Source organism: Yarrowia lipolytica, chromosome 1D (genome assembly GCF_001761485.1).
Source record: "Yarrowia lipolytica chromosome 1D, complete sequence".
In the NCBI taxonomy this organism is placed as follows: Eukaryota; Fungi; Ascomycota; class Dipodascomycetes; order Dipodascales; genus Yarrowia; species Yarrowia lipolytica.
In genome coordinates, this window is record NC_090773.1 from 1,388,485 (window position 1) to 1,412,352 (window position 23,868).

General features: G+C 52.2%; 7 protein-coding genes and 1 non-coding gene across 8 annotated transcripts; 2 read left to right on the forward strand and 6 right to left on the reverse strand.

The window, feature by feature from the left end:
- Nucleotides 1-59: 59 nt before the first annotated feature.
- YALI1_D13916g (uncharacterized protein) lies at nucleotides 60-3,179 on the reverse strand (the record flags this gene model as incomplete). The annotated part of the gene is made up of 1 exon (XM_502684.3): nucleotides 60-3,179. One exon carries the CDS (start codon nucleotides 3,177-3,179, stop codon nucleotides 60-62), a length of 3,120 nt encoding a protein of 1,039 aa, XP_502684.3.
- Nucleotides 3,180-6,429: 3,250 nt separating this feature from the next.
- YALI1_D13963g (uncharacterized protein) lies at nucleotides 6,430-7,857 on the reverse strand (the record flags this gene model as incomplete). The annotated part of the gene is made up of 1 exon (XM_502685.3): nucleotides 6,430-7,857. The coding sequence occupies one exon, from the start codon at nucleotides 7,855-7,857 to the stop codon at nucleotides 6,430-6,432; it is 1,428 nt and encodes a 475-aa protein (XP_502685.1).
- Nucleotides 7,858-9,137: 1,280 nt separating this feature from the next.
- Nucleotides 9,138-9,541, reverse strand: YALI1_D13976g (uncharacterized protein; the record flags this gene model as incomplete). The annotated part of the gene is made up of 2 exons (XM_002143017.3): nucleotides 9,138-9,205; nucleotides 9,292-9,541. 2 exons carry the CDS (start codon nucleotides 9,539-9,541, stop codon nucleotides 9,138-9,140), a joined length of 318 nt encoding a protein of 105 aa, XP_002143053.1.
- Nucleotides 9,542-9,797: 256 nt separating this feature from the next.
- Nucleotides 9,798-11,972, reverse strand: YALI1_D14004g (uncharacterized protein; the record flags this gene model as incomplete). The annotated part of the gene is made up of 1 exon (XM_502686.3): nucleotides 9,798-11,972. The coding sequence occupies one exon, from the start codon at nucleotides 11,970-11,972 to the stop codon at nucleotides 9,798-9,800; it is 2,175 nt and encodes a 724-aa protein (XP_502686.3).
- A 784-nt stretch (nucleotides 11,973-12,756) lies between these two features.
- YALI1_D14012r lies at nucleotides 12,757-12,828 on the forward strand. The gene has a single exon. It is a non-coding gene; the product is annotated as a tRNA-Thr (tRNA).
- A 275-nt stretch (nucleotides 12,829-13,103) lies between these two features.
- Nucleotides 13,104-17,387, reverse strand: YALI1_D14058g (uncharacterized protein; the record flags this gene model as incomplete). The annotated part of the gene is made up of 1 exon (XM_502687.3): nucleotides 13,104-17,387. The coding sequence occupies one exon, from the start codon at nucleotides 17,385-17,387 to the stop codon at nucleotides 13,104-13,106; it is 4,284 nt and encodes a 1,427-aa protein (XP_502687.3).
- A 1,683-nt stretch (nucleotides 17,388-19,070) lies between these two features.
- Nucleotides 19,071-21,278, reverse strand: YALI1_D14097g (uncharacterized protein; the record flags this gene model as incomplete). Its single annotated transcript, XM_502688.3, has 1 exon — nucleotides 19,071-21,278. The coding sequence occupies one exon, from the start codon at nucleotides 21,276-21,278 to the stop codon at nucleotides 19,071-19,073; it is 2,208 nt and encodes a 735-aa protein (XP_502688.1).
- A 648-nt stretch (nucleotides 21,279-21,926) lies between these two features.
- YALI1_D14104g (uncharacterized protein) lies at nucleotides 21,927-23,792 on the forward strand (the record flags this gene model as incomplete). Its single annotated transcript, XM_502689.3, has 1 exon — nucleotides 21,927-23,792. The coding sequence occupies one exon, from the start codon at nucleotides 21,927-21,929 to the stop codon at nucleotides 23,790-23,792; it is 1,866 nt and encodes a 621-aa protein (XP_502689.2).
- Nucleotides 23,793-23,868: the final 76 nt, after the last annotated feature.

Here is a 23,868-nt window from a genome sequence, read left to right on the forward strand (position 1 = left end):
CCATACATACGACCATGAAACAAACACGTTGTACAATTAATCAATCTATATAAATAATGTTAGCTACAGAGCCATTCAGCAAAGACGCTCCATGCACTGCCACTGTCAGTGAGCACCAGCGCCCGCCAGGGGCCGCTTTCGGTACACTTGACACTGAGCTCCCAGAGCCCGTGGGTGGTGGTGGAGTCGTCTTCCTTGAGCACGAGTTTTGTGATTTTGCCCGAAGGAGGCTGAATGGCGATTTTGGTGCGGGCAAAGCCGGAGCCAGAGTTGATGCCCGAGCTGGGGTGCTGCTTGATGGCAAAGTGGTAGATGTTGCCGACTGTGAGTTTGTAGCACTGGGGTTGGACCACATAGAGATCCTGCAGCTTGCAGTGAGGAGTGGGATGTCTGATGACAAACTCAAACTGCTGAGTGGTTCCACTGTGTGTGATGGGGAAGGCTGCCACGACAGGATGGTGGTTCTTTCTGTGCGATGAGTTCTTGCCCTTGGGACCACAATAGACGTTGACCAGTCCCTGTGCGAAACCAGGAGGAAGAACGGCCTTGACCCGGTAGATTCGCTTGCCAAACTCCCAGTACACCTGGCACAAGGTGGGCACCTTTTGGATGGTTCTGGAGGCTGCGTATTCAAGCATGGCCGAGTGTCCATGGGCAGCAAAAGAGCCCGGTTGCACGTCCGCAAAGATCTCCATGTCTGGAGACACAGTGAAGGTCACTTCTCCGACCTCGAGGTTCTTGAGCCGCATCAGAGTGGTGTCGTAGTTGGTGAGCTTGACCCGCGTGTCCCAGTACTTAGGACACAGCACAGGCAGTGCAAGAGCGGTCATGAGATCCAGAGGGCCGGGCTCAAGATGCTGGTACGTCTCCTTGGTGGGGATGTGCGTGTAGATGGCCTCCGCAGGGGAAGCGAGGAAGTAAAAGTCGTCGCAGGCTCGATCACTGGCTGCAGAGTACTGATATCGCAGCGGGAACGAAGGGTTGGCAAGAGTGCAGTCCATGACTCGCCATTGGTCATCCACAAGCACCGCATTCCAGAAGTGGTTTGGTGTTAGTGTGGATCGCGAGTCAAACACCCCTCCAGGGGCCTTGAGCATACCTGGGATAACCTGGCAGTGCACTCCCAAGGCAGCACACATATGCGACACCAACATGGCCACTTCCTGAGTGGTGGCCTTTCGGCTTTGCATCGTCGCTTGTAAGTCAATGTCATATCTCTCGGCATGGTCTCCAGTCCACTTGAGCTTCTCGGAACAGAACATGAAGACAGCTCGGAGCCGTTCAATCTCATATTGGAACTGTGGCATGACATGTCTGGACATGAGCAGGTGGGGAGTGGACGACGACGCAAGCGAAGACATTTGTGTTCGCACGTAGCGGTCCACGTGACTGAGATCAGTTTCAATCTTCCGTGGCGAGATGAGTTGCGCTGTTTTCTTGAGCGGCTCAATGCATCTGATACCCTCCAGAGCCAGTTTCTTCTGCCGCTCCTTACGTTCCACAGCGGTAACGGTGTTGGCCCTGTGGACATTCTGGCGAATCTCAATCCACTGTTTGGGATCCACAGCCGACTGCTTGACATTGCTGGTCTTGCTTGGTTCGCTCATGAGAGCTGCGGAGCTGAAGTTGCTGGAGGAGAAGGAGATTGCCGACAGAGACTTGATGGACCGGAGCGAGCGACTGGACTTGTTGGACTTGATGGAAGCGGTTCGTTTGGGCGAAGCTCGTGAAGACGGCGAAGACTCCACAAATGCTGTCTTGTACATGTTTGGAGTCGAGCCTGAAGAAGGAACTGTGTTGGTCACCTTCTTAATGAACTTCTTGAGGAAGCCCGTGGACTTTCGCATCTTGAGCGACTTCTCGGGACCCAACTGGTTGGGCAGAGCCACGGGCACCTCCGTGGCATCGTAGTCAGCGGAATCTGTCTTCATAGTGGACTCAATGTCAGCCATGTACTTTGTGGTCACTTCGTGGAGACCCTGGCGCATGTGGAAGTCAGCAGCAGAAGTGGCACTGAAATCAGACACAGTGGTCGGCAAAGAACAGCCCGAAACCCCAGACATTTTTGTCATCTCCGAGGAGTACGAGTTGACAGTGTCTGCTCGATGGACTCCAGCAGAACCCCCACTGTACGAGTCAGGCGAAAATGGAAGCTTGCCATAAGAGTCGGGAGAAAATGGAACATCTTCTTCGTCGTCTGAAGAAGCCGCACTCTCATTGTCGCCCATATGAAAAGTCTTCTGGCCTGCACTTTGGATCCAAGAGGACCGTTTCTCGTGGTACGACAACTGTCTCCTTGCCTCAGGTCGGTACGCCATTGGCGTATGGACAGCCCCGTATGGTCTGTCTTTGGTAGGTGTGAAATCTCTGTAGTCTTGTTGTGCTCTAGCACCTTGTTTCATACCATCTAGACTCAGCAGAACGTCGTCCATGGCGTTTCTGAGCGGCGATGGCGTCCGGTCGAGACCATTGTGTCGTGGAGTAATGTCTCTGTCAAACTTGTGGTTGACCAGATCCCCAGAGTAGTCTCCGGAAAAGTCGCCAGAAAAGTTACCATCATCCGAGTTGGTTCTTTTGTGGTTAGACAGAGATGAGTATTTGTCGTAGGTGGCATTGTGTGAGTTTGTAGACTGATTGCCGCTGCGTGTGTTGGAGGTTTGCTTCACTCCATGAGGAGGAACAGGAGGGTACAGTGGATCATGTCCCAGATCAATACTCTGAAGATGCATACTTAGCTTAGCAAGTGGGTCAAAAGACTGTGGCGAAGATTGAGCGGGATCCAAAGACTTGTAACCGCCATTGACGGGCTTAGCAATGTCCAGAGCAGACACTTCAGTCGAGGGAGACCTCGTCAGCTCCAGAGACACCTGAGAAGCGTCAGCTGAGCTGTATCCTCCGTTGTAGCTGTCGTCTCCGTCACACAGAGTGTACCGTTTCTGAGGCGGCTGGTGGGGTCGTCGGCCGCCCTTGGGCTCGTCCAGAACCACAAAGTTGCGAGGGAACACTCCAGTGACGTTGTTTCGTCGTAGTTTGCCAGTCCACCAGTTTCCGTCTCCCGTGTTGAGGACGTCAATGATGTCTCCTTCAATGAAGCCCAGGTCGTTGTCTTCCTCGCCCGACCACGAGTAGATGGCCTTGACCTGGCAGGGCAGGTACGGAACCGTGAAGGTGTCGGTCATGATGTGTAATGGTGTGTAAGCTGGTTGAAGAGGTTCAATCTGATCTTTCCAAAGTATCGTACTTGTAGAGACCGGGTCGGATCAGATGAGTCGTGCGGCAAGGGTGTAGTGTAAACTTGTAGGAGAACAATTGCAGCAAGGATGATGTGTAGGATCGCAAAACCCAAGGCCGGAGATGTCGTTTGCAGCTGGTCTGCTCTTCTCCTACTGAGCTTTACAGTGGTCCCTCTCCGTAGACCCTATTTAGGCACGGGCCAAACAGTCCAAGGTTTGAGCGAGCATGCCCGATCATGCATATCAAAGTTTATGGAGGAAGACAATGGGGCGCCCATAATACAGTGCAGAAGCCAAAATTGGGAAAAAGCAAGACGGTCACAGAGTGGACTGTAAATTAGCATGGGGCGAGTGCGAGGTGAAATAGGGGTTGAGACCAGTGGATATCCCGATGAGCGGAGTTATCGACCCAATGTTGCTCCTCTCCCGTTCCACCAGTGCACCTGCTGGCCTGCTGGCCTGCTCGCAGCCCACCGCCACCTCCTTACGTGCGTCATGTATCGTCTGACTGCAACCGTACATTCTTCTCACAAAACCATTGATGGACAACCGAGAGGAAGAGCCGCTGTACTGCAATAACGACCCATGCCGGGTCTACCAGGTACAGCAGCATCCGACTGCTCTACCTGGAACAAAACAACTGACTGATCTAGAATGAGACTTGATACCATAAGTAAAACGTGCTATTGCTATGATATCCCGCTAACCGGAATGTTTTCTGTCTATTCGTGGTGATTATGCTACAATTACTGTAGCTTTAGTGCGCTTTCACACACTAATGACCTGGGCTACAGTGGCCTATACTCATGTCTTAACTAGTGCAATAATATTACAGTACAACTGTACGGACCAAGAGTGTCACTCCAGCGAGATTCCACCAGGCTGGTGTCGGCAATATTATTTTGTGATTATTTTTTCCATTGAAACACTCGTCTCTCGGCTCTGCAAGTCCCACCCACACGTGTGGAGGGCACATATACGCGGTTGGTCACGGAATGGAGAGGGCAGGATTTTCATGCGGGCCGTTGATCGCCAGTGAGGTGAGGGGCAGTGAGGAAAGGGTCAAAGGATCGCTGGAATTGGAGATGGAGAATAATGAAGATGATTGCGACTGTCTATGTGTCTCTTGACTTGTTTCCATGAATAATATTCCCGCTAATATCCAACACTGTGCTGTGGAGCCATGGTCTATATTTTTTCAATACCCCACGCGCCCCACCAAACACGAAAAAAGCGCCTGTGGTAACTTGTTCTAAAAATGCACCCTTTGTTAACTTTTCGGAGCTGCTGGTTCTTCCTCCCAACGATAAGCTTTGTGGAACAATTGTATTGAGACAGACAAAGCATGGGGCTGAGACTGTAGAGACTGAAGTGCGAGCATCACTGTGGAACCAGCCGCGCCTTGGATTGGAGCACTTCTGGACATTTGAGAACAGCGTGTCATGTGATGAGAATGTCCTCAGACTTAGTCTATGTCTGGTACGAGTTCTGAACTTCTTCTATTCTGTTCTATACTCGCCCCTTTTCCACGAAATCATGTTCTACAAGGTACACTTGTCAAAGTTACGGGTGCCTTGTGTATGCCTGGAACATGGAGGCACGCGTACAAACCGCAGGAATATATTGGAAGGCAAGTTCTTTTTTCTCATGTGGTTTCACACACAGTGAAATCTGATACACGTTGATAGTTCTGGATGCCTGCCGGACGTGAAGCCCCGGTTCGCGGACATTTCGCCGGCACCCTCGTCGGCTCAGTGGACCTTTTTCGGACAGATGTAACGAGACTGAGACTGCATGTTTCACTTGCCGCACCAGACAAGAGTGGAGGTACTTGGGTCTGACTGAGGCCTATGTGTGGATATTTCTTGTAGTGCGAAACAGAAATGCAATTGGCCCTGTCTCTGTGACTTTTGTCCCCTCTTTTCTGGCTCTTTTTGCCGCTGTTCTCCTTGTATTGTGTGAGTCTCTCCTGGCACCAAGTTGCATGTCTCGCTCGTATTTTTCCACAAGCATTCCATTGATGCACGCATCATTCCCGACTCCCCTGCTTGCAACGTGCAAACAGCACATGTCGATTAGCTCAGAGAAAGAGCCCAACTCAGACGCGATGACAGGCACCCAGAATGCTCTCAAGAGCAGCCGTCGCAGACCCCTGAGTCGCCCGAACGGCCCGTTTTCCACACGGTGTACAAGTGCGAGTAGGAATGCTTCCGATGTACGCTGCGGTCGCTGCAGAATGCATTGGAAGCTGTGGAAAACAGGTGAGCTTTGGAGACCGCACAAGTGAAACATTGTCCAGAATTACTGGCCGTTGATGTGCCGACGCCATACCAGTACCGATTTGTATTCGTACTCTTAATAATGGTGATTTACAGTGTCCATTGCAACTGTTGTCGATAACCACCTTGTTTCACGCCTAATATACCCCGTTCCTCGAACAAGCACGAAGATGGCCATAGCCAAAAGAAACGATACTCCTCAAGGTACAACCTCCATCTACCCCTGTAAAGTATCACGGCAACGGAAAAAGAAAAATGGATCAACGTCACTACGCAGCTATCATTCCACAGACACGTGAACACGTCGCTACATGTAGGGACGCAAGTCCACGTTGAACTTGTAGTATCGAATGGAGACAGCGGACAAAATTAGAACAGGCCAGGAACAGACTGGAAATAGAACATGCCAGGGCATCAGGTTCAGACTTGCACTGCCTCTCGGATATGTGTCTTTGCCTTGTACGAGAAATAATAATCATACGGCTCGTCTCAATAATAGACAGGGCCCTCGTCCAGTTAATTATACAGTGTAGGAAAAAATGTGTCACTTTGGCGTGTGAGCTCATATTATTATCTACAGCTGAAATTATGTAGCAGCCACCGTCAGCATAATACACTGTAAGAATGATGGAAAATGCGGAATTTACAAGAAATTTACTCTTGTATCATCTATTGTTGACGTAGGAATGTGCACTGATAAAATATCTCTACTTGTAGTCTTTCAATGTCTCTTTCAATGACATCAAAAGACATGTTATGACATGGTCTTCTGGAAACATCTCATCATCTATACTCTGGCTAAGATTTTTGTGGCGCAACAAGCGCATGATTCTGGTCCAAGGACCGGACTCAGTACTGTCGAACGCGGTTCGATGGGGTCTGTAGAGGTGTACGGAACGAGAGCTCACACTCTCCAACTAACCAATGAGCTCCTTGACAAAAGCCGAAGTGTCCTTGGCTCGCATGAGAGCCTCGCCGACAAGAACAGCCTTGACACCCTCGGAAACGTACTTTTCCACGTCGGCCTTGCACGTGATGCCACTGAGCGCAGCAATCACAATATCCTCCGAGGCTAGGCTCATGACTGAAGAAGTGGTGTTGAGGTCCACGTTGAACGAATGCAGGTCTCGGTTGTTAACACCAATGAGCTGAGCGTTGAGCCTGTTTGCACGCTCCATCTCGGGCAGAGAAGCAACCTCCACCAACGGCTCCATGCCCAGAGACTTGGAGTACTTGTAGAGGTCTGCCAGCAGCTCGTCGTCCAGCATCTTGACAATGAGCAGCACGGTGTCGGCTCCATTGAGTCGGGCCTCAAGAATCTGGTACCGGTCGAAGATGAACTCCTTTCGCAGAATGGCAGGTCGGTTCTCCAGAGAGTCCACGGCCAGACGAACCAGGCGCATGTCTTCCAGCGAGCCCTTGAACCAGTGAGGCTCAGTGAGGACAGAGATGGCAGAAGCGCCAGCGTTGGCGTAGATGAGAGCCTGGGTGGGAGCATGAGCCTGCAGATCGATAGGGCCCTTGGAGGGAGAAGCTCGCTTGATCTCGGCCATCATGGCAGGAGTCTTCTGGAGAAGACGCTGCTTGACATCGATGAGCTTGGGAGCGTAGGGCAGCGACTTCTGCAGATCCTCAAACGACTGGCCGGGGATCTTTTTCTGGGCGTCGACGTCGGCCTTTCGCTGGGCGTAGATTCGCTGCAGAATAGAGGTCTGGGCAGGGGTCTTATCCTCGGAAGACTTCTTATCGGCCCAGGTTCCTCCTCGAAACTTGAGCACGTTGGAGATCATGGTTCGGCCGTCATCTGTCAGAATGCCCTCGGGGTGGAACTGCACTCCCTCAATGACATACTCCTTGTGTCGCACTCCCATGATAACTCCATTGTGGGTCTCAGCAGTGATCTCCAGACACTCGGGCAGAGACTCTCGAGTACCGGCAAGAGAGTGATATCGAGTCACCTCCACATCCTGGGCAATGTTGTCAAACAGGCCCTTGCCGTCATGCTTGACGGGAGAAGACTTACCATGGACAATCTCTCCAGCAAAGCCCACAGTGCCCCCAAAGGCCTCGTACATGCACTGCTGGCCCATACAGACTCCAACAATGGGCTTCTTGCCCTTGAAATAATGAATGGTATCGATAGACACTCCAGCATCGGTCTTGGGGTGTCCTGGGCCCGGGGAAATGAAGATGATGTCGGGGTTCTTAGCCTCGATCTCCTCCACGGTGATCTTGTCGTTTCGAAAAACCTCCACGTCGGCTCCCTCCTGGCACAGGTACTCGTAGATGTTCCAGGTGAAGGAGTCGTAGTTGTCGATCAGAAGAACTTTGGTCTTGGAAGCCATGGTGGTGTAGTTCGGGGGTGGTGACTGAGCCGTCTTCTGGAGAATTTCAAAGTCAAACACTGTGACTCGACTTTAGAGTTTGAAGGTGTGGGTGGTGGTGCTGATACTACTGTACAATCCAAGTAAGAGCAGTGAAAAAGAATGCTTGTAGCTGTTCGGGAGCAGGGAAAAAGGCTGCTAGGGGTTATTTGGGGCTGTATTTTTCAGCTCACCGCTCTATTTATATCTTATCGTGTCTGCACCATCCATCCCATTCACCTCTTGTAACACCACGCATGCTACAACGGCGAACTTCTTCATGAGTGCATATGATGGAGTTACGGTTATTGGTTGGAGGAGATTTGAGAAGAGTATAGAAGGATATTGGCGAGAGGCACAGGTGTTGCTTAGTAATGAAATCCAGCATTAGTCCTACCAACACGTGAGACGCAAGTCTGGTAGTTGTACTTGGTTCACACCAACCATCATCTCAGGAGTCCGTTGTATCGTACAACTTCTCCAGTAAATTCAATCTCCCAACACCCAAAGTCGAACTCTTATCTTCACAGCACCCTCACAGAACAGGACATCTTGGAAGAGCCTTGAACTCCACCATACCCCATACAGCACCATGTCATCACACATCTGCACAATCACGGCTGAAAATATCGTTTCGCAACCGGAGACGGACGAAGCTGTGTCCCAGGGCTCCCGTCTGGCTGGCTCCTTCGCCACATCTGACCGACTCGCCCGCAACCTCAAGATCGGCCATGTCAACCGAATCATCGCTTACTGTGGGACCAGCGACGATAAGACCAAGATTGTGGCCCAGTGCGGCGCCCAGAAGGACGACGAGGCGCTTATTTCGACTGTCATTGGGGATAGCCTCGTCGAAACTCTCGCCAAGCTCGACAATGTCAACGATGCCGCCAATGAGTTGCTCAAGTGACGGGAGTGAATGGGCGATGCTCGTGAGCGGGCATCAACCAACAATGGGATGAGGATCAGTGCTGGCTGCGGTTGAGTCGGTTCTTGTGGCCTTATTTGCATGCCCTAAGATGACCATACTACGGTCGAATCCACAAGAACCCACGACAAACGGTGTCCGTGTTCGTGCTTTTTCGCCTCCTCCAAATCAAACAATATTTATTAATATATACTTCCACCAAACACCTGGCCTGGCGCCAACCCCTTGTCCTACTACTTGTAGCATGTCCTCTATTCTGTGGACGTCGTAAAGCGAATATCCTCCACAGGTTTTTCGCCACCTCCAGTAAGATAACATAGCCCTTTTCATGCATCTATGCCTCACCGAAAACAGAGGGAAACTTCTGGCAGTATCCAACCAGCTTTTTCACCTGCTCGGGGTCTGTAGTTAGTATCTGTTAGTGGCAAGATTGGTGTCTCCGTTACTGCGTCATTCCGTTAGTCCGTCGTTCCGTCACTCCTACTCACTGATGTTCTCTCCGAAATCGGTGGCGGTCAGACCAACAATCTGATCGCTTCCCTCCACCTTGCCAACAACCTCGTAGAAGTGGCCAACCACGTAATCGGAGCCGTCAGACTTGACCTTGACGGGCCCGTTGGCATCCAGGTTGACGATCTCGCCGTCCTGAGACTCGACCTTGCCGATGATTCGCACCGTCTTTCCATAGAAGTCGCCGAGAAGACCGCTGTTGATTCGTGGGGTTGTGGGGAAACTCATGGCTGTGTTTTTGAAATGTGTGATGTTGATGAAAGAAACACTGGCCTCAGGTAATTAACACCCAACCTTGCATGCGACGTGACGCGTAACGTGAGTTACCCTGAAGTGAGCATAGAGGTGAGAATGATTAATATGGGGGATTTAGTAGAAAAATCACATACTTGTGGTATATTTCCTCTGGTTGCTACAATTCAAACATCCTACATGTGTCGCTTCATTCAGTCGTATATTCATTCATCTTTCTATGTCAGCTATATTACTTGGTGAGATTAACCATGACCTTCTTGAGCCGAAGCTCATCATAGGGACGAGCCACCAGAGAAGCATAGTTGAACAGATCATAACAGCTGGCAACCTCCTCGCTCTTGAGAGAAAACAGCGTGCCCGCAGCCACGGCCAGTCGGAAGACGGCCTCGTTGCCAGTCACCTTCTCCCACACCTCACTGATGCTCTGCAGAAGACCAAAGGCAGCCTCCACGTTGCCACCGTCGTATGCGTTCACAGCGAGATCCAGCAGCAGTGTGGCAACAGCAGTCTCATATTGGCCAAACAGCTTTTCCGACTTGTAGTCAGCCAGAGTCCCTTTAACGGTATCAATGACCGACTCAACGTCGGGGAATGTATTTTTGGCAGCCACGCTGTTGACCACAAACCGAACCCCCATGAGTTTGTGGGCCAGCTTGGGTGATGCAACAGCGCCCTCAACGGCTGTGACAATCTCAGGCTTTGGAGCGCCCAGCTTCTCAGCCATGAGGCGCAGAATATCCAGTCCCAAAAGAGGCTCAGACCAGCTAGAAACAATCTTGAGCACCACTGAAAGCAGGGAGGAGCCCAGTTCGTTCTTGGAAAGCGCAAGTTTGAGTGCAGAAAGCTCGTCATCAGCCAAAGGGGCGGCTTCGGACGAGTTAAACTTGTCCAGACCCTTGCTGAGAGCCGCAGCGTTGTATGTGTTGATGAAAAGAGGAGTTGTTAGTGGGAAAGGAGCGGGTTCGATAGAGGGGGCAGCTGCTGCTGCAGAAGCAGAAACAGAAGGCGTAGGGCCGCTCACTTCTCCACCAGGAACGTATCGACCCCCGTAGGGATCAGGCGCAGGGCCAGAATCGCCTCCAATGTTGACGCCACCGGTGTTCTTGATGATGAATTGCACAATCTCCTCCAAGTAACCTTGGGGAAGCTCGTACCGGTCAATGAACCGCTGGGCAGCTGCATAGACATTCTCATTGGAGTTGTAGGGGAGCTTGAGTGCTGGCTGTCCCTCCTCTACGTCAACGTCAAAAATGTAGTCGTACTCCTTTCCGTCCTCAGCCACCTTCTTTCGCTCTGCGCCGGGTGCATCAACTACTTCTCCAATCTTGGTCCAGCTGGAAGAAGCAGCAGACCACTGATGAGCTTCCACAATTCCGTTGCCCTTGACCATAATAACCTCTCCCTCCTTTGTGCCAGGCTGAGACAGACGCTCGGGTCCAGGCAGCTTGTCCTTGTTTATCTCTCCGACCTGGTCCTTGCCGATAGCCGAGTTTGCCACAGAGGCTTCAAAGTCCTCGATTTCAACAACATCTGCGAATCGTGACGAGTCACGTGAGAAGACGCGCACCTTGGCATCGGAGCCTCCGACGGCAATGTCGCCATTGGAGGCTGTGGCGCCAGACCACACAGAAACACAAGGAAGAGTGATGACCTGGGTAGTCTCTCCTGTAGTGGCGTTCCAGATTCGAGCGGTTCGATCCTCGCCTGTAGTGATGAACTCTGTGGGGCTAATTGCTGCGACGGAGTAGACAAACGATGTGTGACCGTCGAGCGTCTTGATCTCCTTTGCTGACTTGTTATCAGATGACAGTTGCCATAATTTGACTGTGGTGTCGTTACTGACAGACACAAACTTGCCGTCGCCCAAAATAGCAAGGCCTCGAACAGCGTCGGTGTGAGCAGGCAGGGTGGCGACACACTGGGCGTGGTGCCACAGCTTGATGGTCTTGTCAGCAGAGGCCGTCATGAACACATTTTCCTTGGCAGAGACGATTTTGACGGCCCAAACAGCCTGAGCGTGGCCCTCGAGGTTGTACAGCACATGGCCGTCGTTCCAGACCTTGGCGGTCTTGTCCCAGGAGCCGGAAATGACCAGATCGTCAGCAAGGTCTAGAGCGCAGACATTTCCCTCGTGACCAACCAGAAATCGAGCTGTGTCGTCGCCAATGAGCGCAATCATCTTGTCCTGGCCTCCTGCAGCAATGAGACGGCCGTTGGGGGCCGCAGCAATCGCATTCATGAACCCGCCACCGTTGTATATCGCATCTGACGATCTGTCAGAGTGCCACTTTCGCACGCTAGTGTCTCGAGAACAGGAGACGACTTCTGAGTCAACGAAACAGACGCCCTTGACGTCCTGCTCGTGTCCAATCAACGTCTTCGAAATCTTGTAAGTCGGTGCCATGATGAGACGTCAATTGATGTATGATGGAGTGTGTGACGTATATCTCTGGGGTTATTACGCATGTTGCCACATGTATTGGGTTAGGGTATGTAGGGATGGGTAGTAGTAAGTGAAGCTTCTAGCAGGTTCACTTGGATCGCACTTGAAAAGAAAAGGCGCTAGTTGGGCCAATCGAAATGTTTCAGATAAACTGAGAAGCGCTGTCGATATTCTATCACGATCATGTGACCAGACCCTTCTACCACTACATCCATATGACTTGTCTCTCGATTGTGCCATAAGTACATGTGAGAGCACAACCTCCTCTGCATCTCATCAATGCACGAGAGTTGCAGCCTCGCCTCAAGGTGAGTGAGGGATAATGAGCTGGACGGCGGTGTGGCAGTCACGTGACCCGAATTAATGGAGTTATTGGTCTCTTTTTTGGAGGAGACTCTCAACTACGATGTCTAATCTGTCAAAAGTTCCCGAATCAACTGATCCAAGAGTTCAACCTCCTCTGCAGGCCCTCGAACCTAATCAGTCGATGTTGGGATACTTTTACTGTGGATGTGTGTTACTGAGGGGAGCAAGTATGTATGTACTGTAGTAGGTATGTTGTGCGGTATTAACAACTTTGAAACATGTTTTTTTTTTTTCAATTAAAATAGCATCTCGATTGTAACCCCTTTTCTACTGTCTCAATTGGTAATCTATTGGCGCTGCTAGGCCCCCTTGAAATACCCAGCCACGTGACTTTTTTGGTCTGTCCTGTAGCAATTTGTCTACTGCGGATCTCACAGATGCCTTCGTGGCCAAGTGGTAAGGCGCAGCACTAGTAATGCTGAGATCATCAGTTCAAATCTGGTCGAAGGCAATATCTTTTTCACTTTCTATTCTCCTGCTCAATTATGTACAGCTGTACAGTATATCATTTTTTGCTGTGCATTTTGAGCAGATCTTTTTGAAGCCAGTATTCAATTAATTATCCAACTAATTTCCCAGCCATTTTTCACATGTTTGTTAAGGTTGGAACTCTGCATTACTGTACGATGTTATAAAATTGCAATACAAGTTTTACTCACCTCTTTATCCGTATAATACATTAATTATTTTTTTTGATAATAGCTATAATAATAATAATAACACCGTCTATTCCTCCTCGACGCCCTCCCAGAAGTTCTTTCCGGCAGTGGTCTCCTTGATGACACCAACTCGGATAAGGAAGTCTCCAAAATGCTCACCATCGTTTCGCTCCAGAGACCATCGCTTGAACAGAGGCTTGAGAATGTCCAGAATCTCATCCTCCTTGAGCGAAGATCGATAGAGCTTGTTGAGTCGCTGGCCCTGGTAGCCACCACCCAGCATCAGGTTGTAGGCTCCGTAGGCCTTTCCAACCAGAGCCACCTCGGCAAGCCAAGGTCGGGCACAACCGTTGGGGCAACCGGTCATTCGCATGACAATGGAGTCGTGTCGCAGACCGTACTCCTCCAGAGCGGCCTCCAGCTTGGTGATGAGCACGGGCAGGTATCGCTCGGACTCGGCCATGGCCAGACCACAAGTAGGGAAGGCGACGCAGGCAGCAGAAGAGAGTCGCAGACCGGAGAAGTTGATGTTGTCTAGCTTAAACTTCTTGAGCAGATCCTTGATCTTGGGAAGCTCCTCGTCGGTGATGTTGGAGATGAGCACATGTTGGTTACCGGTGAGTCGGAACTCGGCCTTGCCAGTCATGGCCTTGGCAATCTCTCGAAGACCTGTCTTGAACTGCAGCTCAGGAGTGTCCTCAACTCGACCGTTCTCAATGAAGGAGGTGAAGTGGTTCAGTCCCCGCTCGTCCTTGACCCAGCCAAAGTAGTCGGTGTTGGACTTGAACTCAAAGTCTCGAGCATCCTCGAACTTGTAACCCAGATACTCCTCGACCTTGCCCTTGAACACGTCGACACCGAGATCGTCGACGGTGTACTTGAGACGGGCGTGTTTTCGGTTGGTTCGGTCACCAAAGTCTCGCTGCACAAGCATGACCTTCTCGCAGGTGTCGACAATCTTGTCATAGGGCATGAAACCCAGGTTGGAACCGGTTCGAGGATAGGTCTTGGTGTTGTTGTGAGTGACACCCATTCCTCCACCAACAAGAACGTTGCAACCGATAATGACGTCGTTCTCGACAATGGCAATCAGACCAATATCGTGAGCATAAACATCAACATCGTTGTAGGGAGGCACAGCCACGTTGATCTTGAACTTTCGGGGCAGGTACAGCTCGCCGTACAGCTCCTCGGTGTCCTTGATCTCCTCCATGTCCTTGAGAGTCGACTCTCCGACCTGGATCTTCTTGGGCTTCTTCTTGGGGCCTCCCTCTCGCTTGTCAAAAATCTCAGGGGCACCAATGTTCTGCTTATCGGACTCATCGGCTCCCTCAAGCCAAATCTCGTAGTAAGCGGTGGTCATGGGCAGAAGGTGCTCGGAGATGTCGGTACCAAGCTTCACCACCTGGTCGTGGACCTTGGCGTTCTCGGGCAGAGCAGCAGTGACAACGTTTCGGTTGACATCACCACAGGCGGCGACAGTGTCGATGAGAACAGCATTCATGCCTCGAATGGCAGGCTTAAGGTCGTGCTTAACAACACCATGTAACTGGAAGGTGGCTCGGGTGGTGATCTTGAAAGTACCGTTTCCTCGAGAGTCAGACAGCTCGTCAATCTTGAGCCACTGCTCGGGGGTAGCTCGGCAACCGGGGAGTCGAACTCGAGCCATGAAAGAGTAGGCAGGCTCCAGACCGGCGGCCTTTCGCTCGTCTCGAATGTCTCGATCGTCCTGCATGTAGATACCGTGGAACTTGGTCAGCTGCTGATCGTGAGCCGAAATGGCGCCGGTGGACTCATCCTTAAGACCCTCGGCAATGGTACCTCGCAGGTAGTTGGAGGCGGCCTTGATGTCCTCGTTGGTGATTGGCGGGGGCTCGTCAATGGCGCCAATACCGTCAACACCAAGAGCGGTCCACACAGCAGGCTCCCACTCGTTGTAACCGGTACTCCATCCGTCGGCGTCCTGGTCATCACCAAGACCCAGAGGAGCCAGGTCCTGGGCACCAAACAGCACCAGCTTGGCATGCAAATCCTTACCGGGCTTGTTGTAGTAGTGCTTGTCGGCCTTTCGGGGCCAGTAGAGAGAGTCACCGAGGGCGAAGACGGACACTCGAGTGTTGGTCAGATCCACATCGGTGGCACCCTTGAGACCCTCCCAGAAGTTTCGGCCGTTCTGAGGGAACTCACCCTGACCAGCGGTGGCGGTGATGAACACTACATTGGTCTCGGAAGACAGGTCCTCCAGAGGGAAGTCATCCATAGCCATGACGAGAGGCTTAAGACCTCGGCCCTTAGCTCGTCGACCGAGTCGCTTGGCCACGTTCTCGGCCACACCACCATCGGAGGCAAACAGAATAGTGATGGGGGCGCCAGAGAGACCGTCAAGCAGCTGCAGGTAGGCATCCTTGGCCTTTCGCTGCTGCAGCTCTCGCAGACCGGAGCCGTAGCCCTGGGCCAGGTTTCGGGCCAGAACAGGGTCCTTCTTGGACAGCATGGTAAGCTTGTTCTCTCGGTCCAGGAACTTCTGCAGATCCTGTCGGATTCGAGAAGACTCCAGCTGGAAAGGCTCCTGGCCCTTAGCCTCCAGAGAGGGGTCGTATCGGTACAGAGGCCAGTAGCCAGAGTCGACGGCACGCTTAGTCTCCTTGAGAATGGAGACGGGGTCGTCGGATTCGGAGTGGTAGGGCAGGTAAGCCAGAACCACAGAGGGTCCCTCAAAGGCAGCAGCCTCGATCAGCGACTGCAGGACCTGGGTGTAAGAGGCGTAGACGGCGGTGGACGCCACGTAGACGTTACCAAAGCCCATGGCGTACAGACCAATGTCCTTCTTTCTCAGAGAGGGCAGCTTGGACTGGGCAGTGTCGTAGGGAGTAGAGTCGATGATGAGCATGTTGAGGTTCTCGCCAGAGGAGACAACGTGGTGGACACCGGAGTTTCCAAGGTCGTGGGACCAGGCATCAGAACCAATCAGCCAGCTACTCTTGTTCTCAAAGTACTCCTTGAGCTCGAGGAGGTCCTTGGCACCCTTGGCCTCGAGCTTGGAAATGATGTCAGTCACGTCGACCTCTCGGTTAATGGCCCACATGGTCAGCAGCTTGTGCAGCTCCTCACCGAGCTCGTTCTTTCGAATAGCGGTTCGCACTCGCTCAGACAGCTCCTTTCGCTTCTCCTGGTATGCAAGGTAGGCTCCGTAGCCATACTCGGGCGAAGTCAGACCAGCGTCCTTCTTGTCAGAGGCGTTGATGATGTTGACCTCCTTGAAGAGTTCGTGCAGAATCTTGGTGTAGGCGGTCTCGAGGGTGAGAGCCTCAGCTTTGACCTCCTCCTTGGTCTCGTTGGGGGTCACGCCAGAGCCAACGGTCAGGTTCTGGACTGGAGAGGCAGATGTGAGGTTAGAGGAGATGGCGGCAAACACGTGGTTGACAGTAGCCTCAGTCACCTGGCCCAGATGGAAGGCAACAGGCTTGGGGGCAGAGTCTCGGTCAATGCCAGAGGCGTGGATGTCGGCAACGTAGTCGAGCACCAGGGGCGACCAGGCGGTAGTTCGCGACTTGATCTGCTCGGCCAGACCCAGGGTCTTGACAGACTTGGGCAGCACATTAAGAATGGCCTGAACAGACCACGGTCGGTACTGGCGCACAAGCACCAGGCCGGTCTGGCTGTGGGCCTTGACGTTGTCGATGAAGAGCTGTGTGGAGGAGCCAAAAACGATGAGGGCGGAGGGAGCGGAAGAGGATCCAATGTACTGGGGAGCAATGATGGGCTGCTCGAGCTGCTTCTCGCTGTCTGTCTCAACCTTCTCAACCTTGGAAACAATCTCGTTTCCGGGAATGAGCGAAACCTCGCCCTCGACGGGGGCGTAAAAGTGGATCACGGGCTGGCCGGTGGCCTTGGACACCTCGTAGGCCTTGATGGCCACCTCCTGGACGTCCTCGAGGCCAAAAGACTGCAGCATAACGTACTGCGAGTGTCGAATGGCCGCGATGTCGTTGTAGTCGGAGCCGGTCTCAACATGGAAAACAACAGCTCGGTTCTTAAAGGCAGAAAGGTGAGCCAGGCCCTTCACGAGCACGTGAGACGATGCGACAACCGCCAGAAGCGAGTCTGCTGCTGCAGGTGAGTTGACAATGTGTGCTAGAGGATCAGCGGATTCTCTGATCTGGATTGTGGAGGCCTCGGGGGTGAGCTTTCGCACCACCTCGAAGGTCTGATCTGCTGCATTTGAAGCAGTGTGAAGGACTGGGTTAGAATGGGTGTTCGCTGGTGTTCGTTGGTATTCGTTGGTGTTCGTTGGTGCGTTTTCCTTGTTCAGTTGCTCATTTGATTTCATTTCGCTTATTTTGGCTTTCATATCGCGCACCCTCCCTCGTATCGGGAAACAATGTCGGCAAGACGTCAACTTGTTGCAGACAGTCTGGCCCAACTATTTTGAGCCGTCAGTCACAGAGCATGGGCGACAAATCAGCAGGATCGAAAAGTGCGATTTGAAAATCAAGACATGGCAAGGAACTTGGGGGGAAGGACGGCGATGGTGTAAGGGCGGCTCCCGCATGCTACTCACCTGCTTGTTGCAGTCCTCCATTGAGGTTTTCGGCCGAAGGCATGTTTATCGATCTGGTGGAACAGCAGAAACTAGCTGGGGAAGATGTGACATTATAAAGGTTTGTTCAATAGAGTTGATTGTGGCGCTGGAGGCTGACAGTCAAGCCTTGGTGCGCCTTCTTTTTCACACTATCGTGGTGACATTAGCCTTCCAATCACGCAATATTAGGCTTTGTGGCTAGTACTTAGTAAGGCTCGCTGTGATTGGATGATAGCCCCCTGAAGATGACGGCGGGCAGTTGGACTTCGGGGTAGTTGCTGGGCGAGACAGAAAGGACCCTGATATTATGTATTAGTAAGCCATGCTGCTGAGCATTATGTAAGCCGTAGTATCTTCTCCACCTCTCCGCCGCCACCTCTTCTCTCACTGTGTCCGCGCCCCTCCTCGTTCTCGACGCCCCCACAGCTCCTGAGTAAATTAAAAACCTAGAGTCGCTCAATTACGCACAGTCACGTGGGATCCCCAGGCGGTGGCCGAACCGAAAAAGAGGCGATGTGGCTGATTGCTGGCGGTTTGGCGGTTTTCGGACCATTTTTAGTTGTGTGGCTTGCGTCTGAAATTTCAGCAAAAACAAGATGGTGTGCCGACAGAATGGTTGATAGTAGGCCCCCGGCTTCCATTCCACCTATTCCGCCCCAAATACACCGTGCCATGGCCCACACGACCGCCTCACATGATATCACGTCTTCACCACCCAAATCACATCATCGAGGCAGCCAGCATGCAGAAAGCCAAAAGACCTAGAAAAGCGAGTTAGCACGTCAGCCCCAAAGCCACGGGTCAAACCACAAAGCCACGAGTCAAACGGGCCAAACGATTGCGGATCGCCACCACGTCAGCAAGCCACGGTGGCACACCGGCGGTCTTCCGCTAACTCCATCCGTGGCTTGTGGCTTTAGCAAATGACAGGCCGTGTATAGGCTGTGACCTGACGGCCGTTAAGGTGGGCCTTGGCTTGGTACTTGTACCTGGTAACGTCATCATATGTTCAGTAGAATACTCACTGGTTATCTGCACCTACAGTACAAAAAAGCACAATATCACCGTTCTTGCTCTCAAGTAGAAGTGCTGTATGTACTGTACAGGTACAGCACCGATACTTGCACCGATACTGGAACAATCAATGGCTCATAGTGCTTCACTGACAATTCTCCGTTTTCCCCTGTCACTCCGAAAACAGACTTTCCTCCATTATTTACAAGTAGTCGTACCTACTGTACAAGCTGTGCCAATCCGACATGTGGAGGTCATTCAGGTCCCACAAGCCGCACACCGACGGAACTCATGGAACAAGAAGCAATAATTGCAACAGTACAAGAGAGTGGCAAATGCCTGATGTTACAATATGAAACAAACCACCATGCCTGTACTTGTACCTCTTCCTTGTACAAGTACGTACTGTCATAAATCATTAATGCTATATACTGCGGATTATCCACGTCTCACCTTTTTGGAAAGACTGCTAATGCCGTCTCGGGAAAAGCCCGACAAGATGTTCTTGGTGTCAAAAAGAGGAATGTTGGGCGAGCTAGGGGGTTTGCGCTCCATGGAAGGAAGAGCCGTAAGTTTAACGGCACTCATGATGGGCGAATCGTCCACGAGATTCTCTTGCTCTCCAAGAAGCAGATGAAACTGCTCAAGATAGGCGTTGTGTTCGTACCGAGGAATGCCCTTGAGCTCCAGAATTTTGACAAAGTTGGAGCGCGACTTGTCCCCAACAAGAATGAAGTAGTTTTGAATAAGACCGTCGCGCGGCGCAGGTCGGGTGAGGACTACCTTCAGAAGTGTCTCAATGCGCGAAATCACGTTGGCAACATTCTTAACGTACCGAGACGAGGGCTGGTTTGGTTCACCATCCTCTGTGCTCTTGAGAGTGGGCAGTTTGGTGAGGGCCTCCTTGATGACAAATAAATCCACCAGTAGCTGCTCAGCAGCAACCTCTGTCAAGGGCCGACAGTCAATGATGCCCTGCAAGAAGGCCGATGACACCACCTCAACCACCCTGTCGCAGAAGATACCGGCAAATGCAGGCTTGTCCATTGCGTTGAGAATCTGTCGAGCGTCAGTGGACAGGACCTGACACAACTGACGAACGTAAGACGACGAGTCTCCCACTGTGTTGATGTTCCAGTTTGTGTTTTTCATCTCTCGCCACGAGTAGTCCAGATCGTGTTCAATCTTGCCAACCAGAGCGGCAATGGACTCGTTGATGATGGTCATGAAGGTATCTCGTTGAGGATCAAACGACACCTTGTCCTTGAGATTGGCGTCAATCTGGTCTGTGAGCTTGTCCTCCAGCTGTGCCACTGTCTGGGTGCAGTACTCCGCTGTGTTAAGAACAATGCATGCTGTAAACAGAGACTCTTCGTCGGTGACTCTCTGAGGCAGTGTTCCTCGCACCACAGAATTGGCGTAATTGTCCAGGCGACGTGCAAACAGACGGTACAGATCCAGCAGAGGAGGGCCAGTACTGAGTTTAGCCGTTTGCTCCAGCATCTGTCTATATGTGAAGAACAGATCTGCGGACGAAGGTAGAACATCTGGCTTGGAGTCTCCATCTTCGGTGTGGGGCTGGGGCATTCTGTAACCCTGCAGCTTGGAAGACAAAATCTTGTCCTGGTGAGCAATCCACACATTGAGATGAGGTTGAAATGCCAAGGAGATGGTTTTGAGAGAGTCCAGGTCCACCGTTCCCTCCCGAGCACGGGTCTTGAACCGCTTGTCTAGAGTCTGTTCGAAGGTGAGTGTTTCATTGAGTGCGTCCAGCAGGAGTTTGACGTCGACAGACTTACCGAGGCCCTGTAAAATGGACGACACGTCCGACCGGGTGGTTGTGCAGAAGCCCTTGCATAACGCGACATCAATGTTGTAGCTGGGCGCAAAGTACTTGGCTCGTTCAGTGTCGTGTTCATTGAGCAGTCGCCGAAAAAAGGAGAACCGAGTGGCAATGTTGTCGAGAGAACCAGCTTCGTCGGACGCCGAGAAAATTGTCCGGTAGCCCTTGAGTTGTGTATTTGTGTACCAATCTTGTAGTCTCTGAGGGAACCCGTTTCCAATAACATCCAGAACCGAGCATGCAGAGACCAGAGACGAGGGCTGTACGTTTGAAGAGCCATCCAGGGCCTTTTGGAAGTCCTCCAGGATCTTTTCTCCGAGCTGAGACTCGGTTTCGGTGACCCGTTTACTGAGCTCTGCAATGTGGTCAATGGTTCTGTACGGCTTGAAGTACGCCATAAGCTCGTTGACAGCAGCCAGATGAGGCACCACATCCTCGTAATCTCTTCGGTCAACCAACACCACCAGCTGGTCGTAAGCTGTAGACAGCATTTGCAGTCGTTTGAGAACGGTGATGGAGGTGACGAGGTTCTGTTTGGCGTCGTCTAGACGCTTAATGGCCGCCGTCATGCCTGTGATCTGGCCCTCGGTGGTGTCGGCCCGTTCTCGCAATTGCGCAATGTCAGACACAATCTTAGCTGCCCGAGCATTGGCCTGGGGAACCTCCAGATGATGTGCTTGCGTGTCCTTCTCGAGCTGGGCCATTTCCGACCTCAAGTGGGCCTTGTACTTGGCGACGTAGTCCGCAACGTCATCGACGCCAGAGAGACCCGAGGCAAACACCCGCTGGAGATTATTAATCATGGGTGGAGGGCCTGACGGAGGTTCTGGTCTGTGATCTTTTGGTGGTGGTTTTGGGTTGATGCGTGGTGTTGATACACCCTGGAACGCACGGGTGAAGCTAATGAGACGATATGTAAACAACAAAAATGGGATCAAACGTCAACAACCTTAGTTGGAGAATGGTTGAATACGAACGATTGTCGGATGAGACGCCGGAGATGGTATACAGTACTGTACAGTACGTCGAGAGTACTCCACTGAAGCGTTAGTAGAGTGCAGAAACTGCGTATGGATGTTTGGACAGTTTTTGAGTCTCTCTAAGCCATACTGGACGGAAATGGACCAAGGGTGTACTGACTAAGCCGATAAACATGAAGGTGGCCAAGTCTGGAGCGGAATCAGCGGTTTGAGCGGAACGAACCAATCAACGACCCAAAATCATCCCTCTCGAAGCAATTGTGACTTCGGTTGACCTCTAATGTTGCCTTCCTCACGGCTCAGATCCCACACGCCTAGAAACTCTGTTGCGACGCCTTAATAAAAGAGACAGTGGCGTCGTCAAAGGAGTTATCTAGAACGTTTGGGACTTGCACACGTACAGTTTGACGAGATCAGATACACCCCAACCCCTGATAAATGACGTAGATTGTAGTACAAGTAGGCGAATAAATGGTTCGAGGGTATTATTTGAGAGGACAATTACCCAGATCAACACACACATCACCCCCAACCCATCTCTATCACCCGTTTAGACACCCATTTCGCACCATCTCTGCCGCCCTAACCCTCAAAAAAAATCGAAGACTATCGAATGCACACGGTACCTGTCTTAACTACAACTACACCATAATGTCGAATCTCAAGCTACCTACCGCCCCCAATGCGGGCCTGTTCAAGCAGGGATACCAGACATCCAATGCCGAGGACGGCGCCGTCCAGCGAAACATCCAGGCCTGTCGAGAAATCACCGGCATGGTTCGAACCTCTATTGGACCCTGTGGTCGAAACAAGATTGTGGTCAACCATCTTGGCCGAATCTTTCTGACATCTGATGCCGCCACCATTCTGCGGGAGCTCGAGGTGATTCACCCTGCCGCCAAACTCCTGGTCCAGGCCTCCCAGCAGCAGGAGCTCGAGTGTGGAGATGCCACCAACTTGGTTCTGACTCTGGCCGGCTCGCTTCTCAACAAGGCCGACGAGCTCATTCGAATCGGACTGCATCCCTCCGAAGTGGTCCAGGGCTACGAGCGAGCCAAGGGTCTGGCGCTGATGGAGCTGGAGACCATTGCTGCCGAGACCACTGCCAACGCTGAGCTGGCCAACGGAGACACCGCCCAGGCTCTGGTCACCTCGCAGCTGCTGGCTCGAGCCGTCAAGACCGCCGTGGCATCCAAGCAGTACGGCCACGAGGCAATCATCTCGCGATTGGTCACCGAGGCTGTCCAGCATGTCATGCCCAAGAACATCAAGGCTTTCAACGTGGACGCCATCCGAGTCGTCAAGATCATGGGCGCCTCTCTGGGCGCATCCCAGGTCATCAAGGGTATGGTTTTCAACCGGGAGCCCGAGTCCACTGTGAAGAATTGTGGCAAGGCCAAGGTTGTTGTTTTCTCTACCCCTGTCGACATCTCCTCTACCGAAACAAAGGGTACTGTGCTGCTCAAGTCTGCCCAGGAGATGCTCAACTTCTCCAAGGGTGAGGAGGCCCAGGTCGAGACCATGGTTAAGAACATTGCCGACTCCGGCGTCAAGGTGGTCGTCTGCGGCGCTGGTCTCGGAGACTTGCCTCTGCACTACATGAACAGAATGGGTCTGATTGCCCTTAAGGTTCCCTCCAAGTTTGATCTGCGACGACTGTGCCGAGTGGTTGGCGCCACTCCTCTCGCTCGAGTCGGAGCTCCCCTTCCCGAGGAGATGGGCACTGTCGATGTGGTTGAGACCATTGAGATTGGAGGCGACCGAGTCACCGTGCTCCGACAGGAGGACGAGGCGACCCGAACCGCGACCGTTGTGGTTCGAGGTGCTACCCAGAACGCTCTCGACGACGTGGAGCGAGCCATTGATGACGGTGTGTCTGTTGTCAAGTCCATCTCTAAGGATCCCCGTCTGGTTCCTGGAGCTGGAGCCACCGAAATCCGGCTGGTTTCTACCATTGTGCAGCAGGGCGAGCGAACCCAGGGTCTCATGCAGCATGCCATCAAGGCCTACGGACAGGCATTTGAAGTCCTGCCCGAAACTCTGGCCGAGAACGCTGGTCTGGACGCCATCGAGGTGCTTGCCCGACTCTACGCTGCTCACTCCGAGGGCCGAAACACCACTGGTGTCGATGTCGACGACAACGACAGCACCGGCACCTGCGACGCCTCTGCTGCCGATATCTTTGACTCTTACTCCGCCAAGATGTCTGCCATCGAGCTTGCGACTGACGTGGCCAACACCATTCTCACAGTCGACCAGATTATCATGGCCAAGCGAGCTGGCGGCCCCACCATGCCCAAGCAGCAGTCTATTGGTAACTGGGATCAGGATGATTAAACGGAGTAGCGGATTGGTATATAAAATGAGTTATAGATGCATGTTTGTGATTGAGAGAGCGCGACGTCAGGATTGA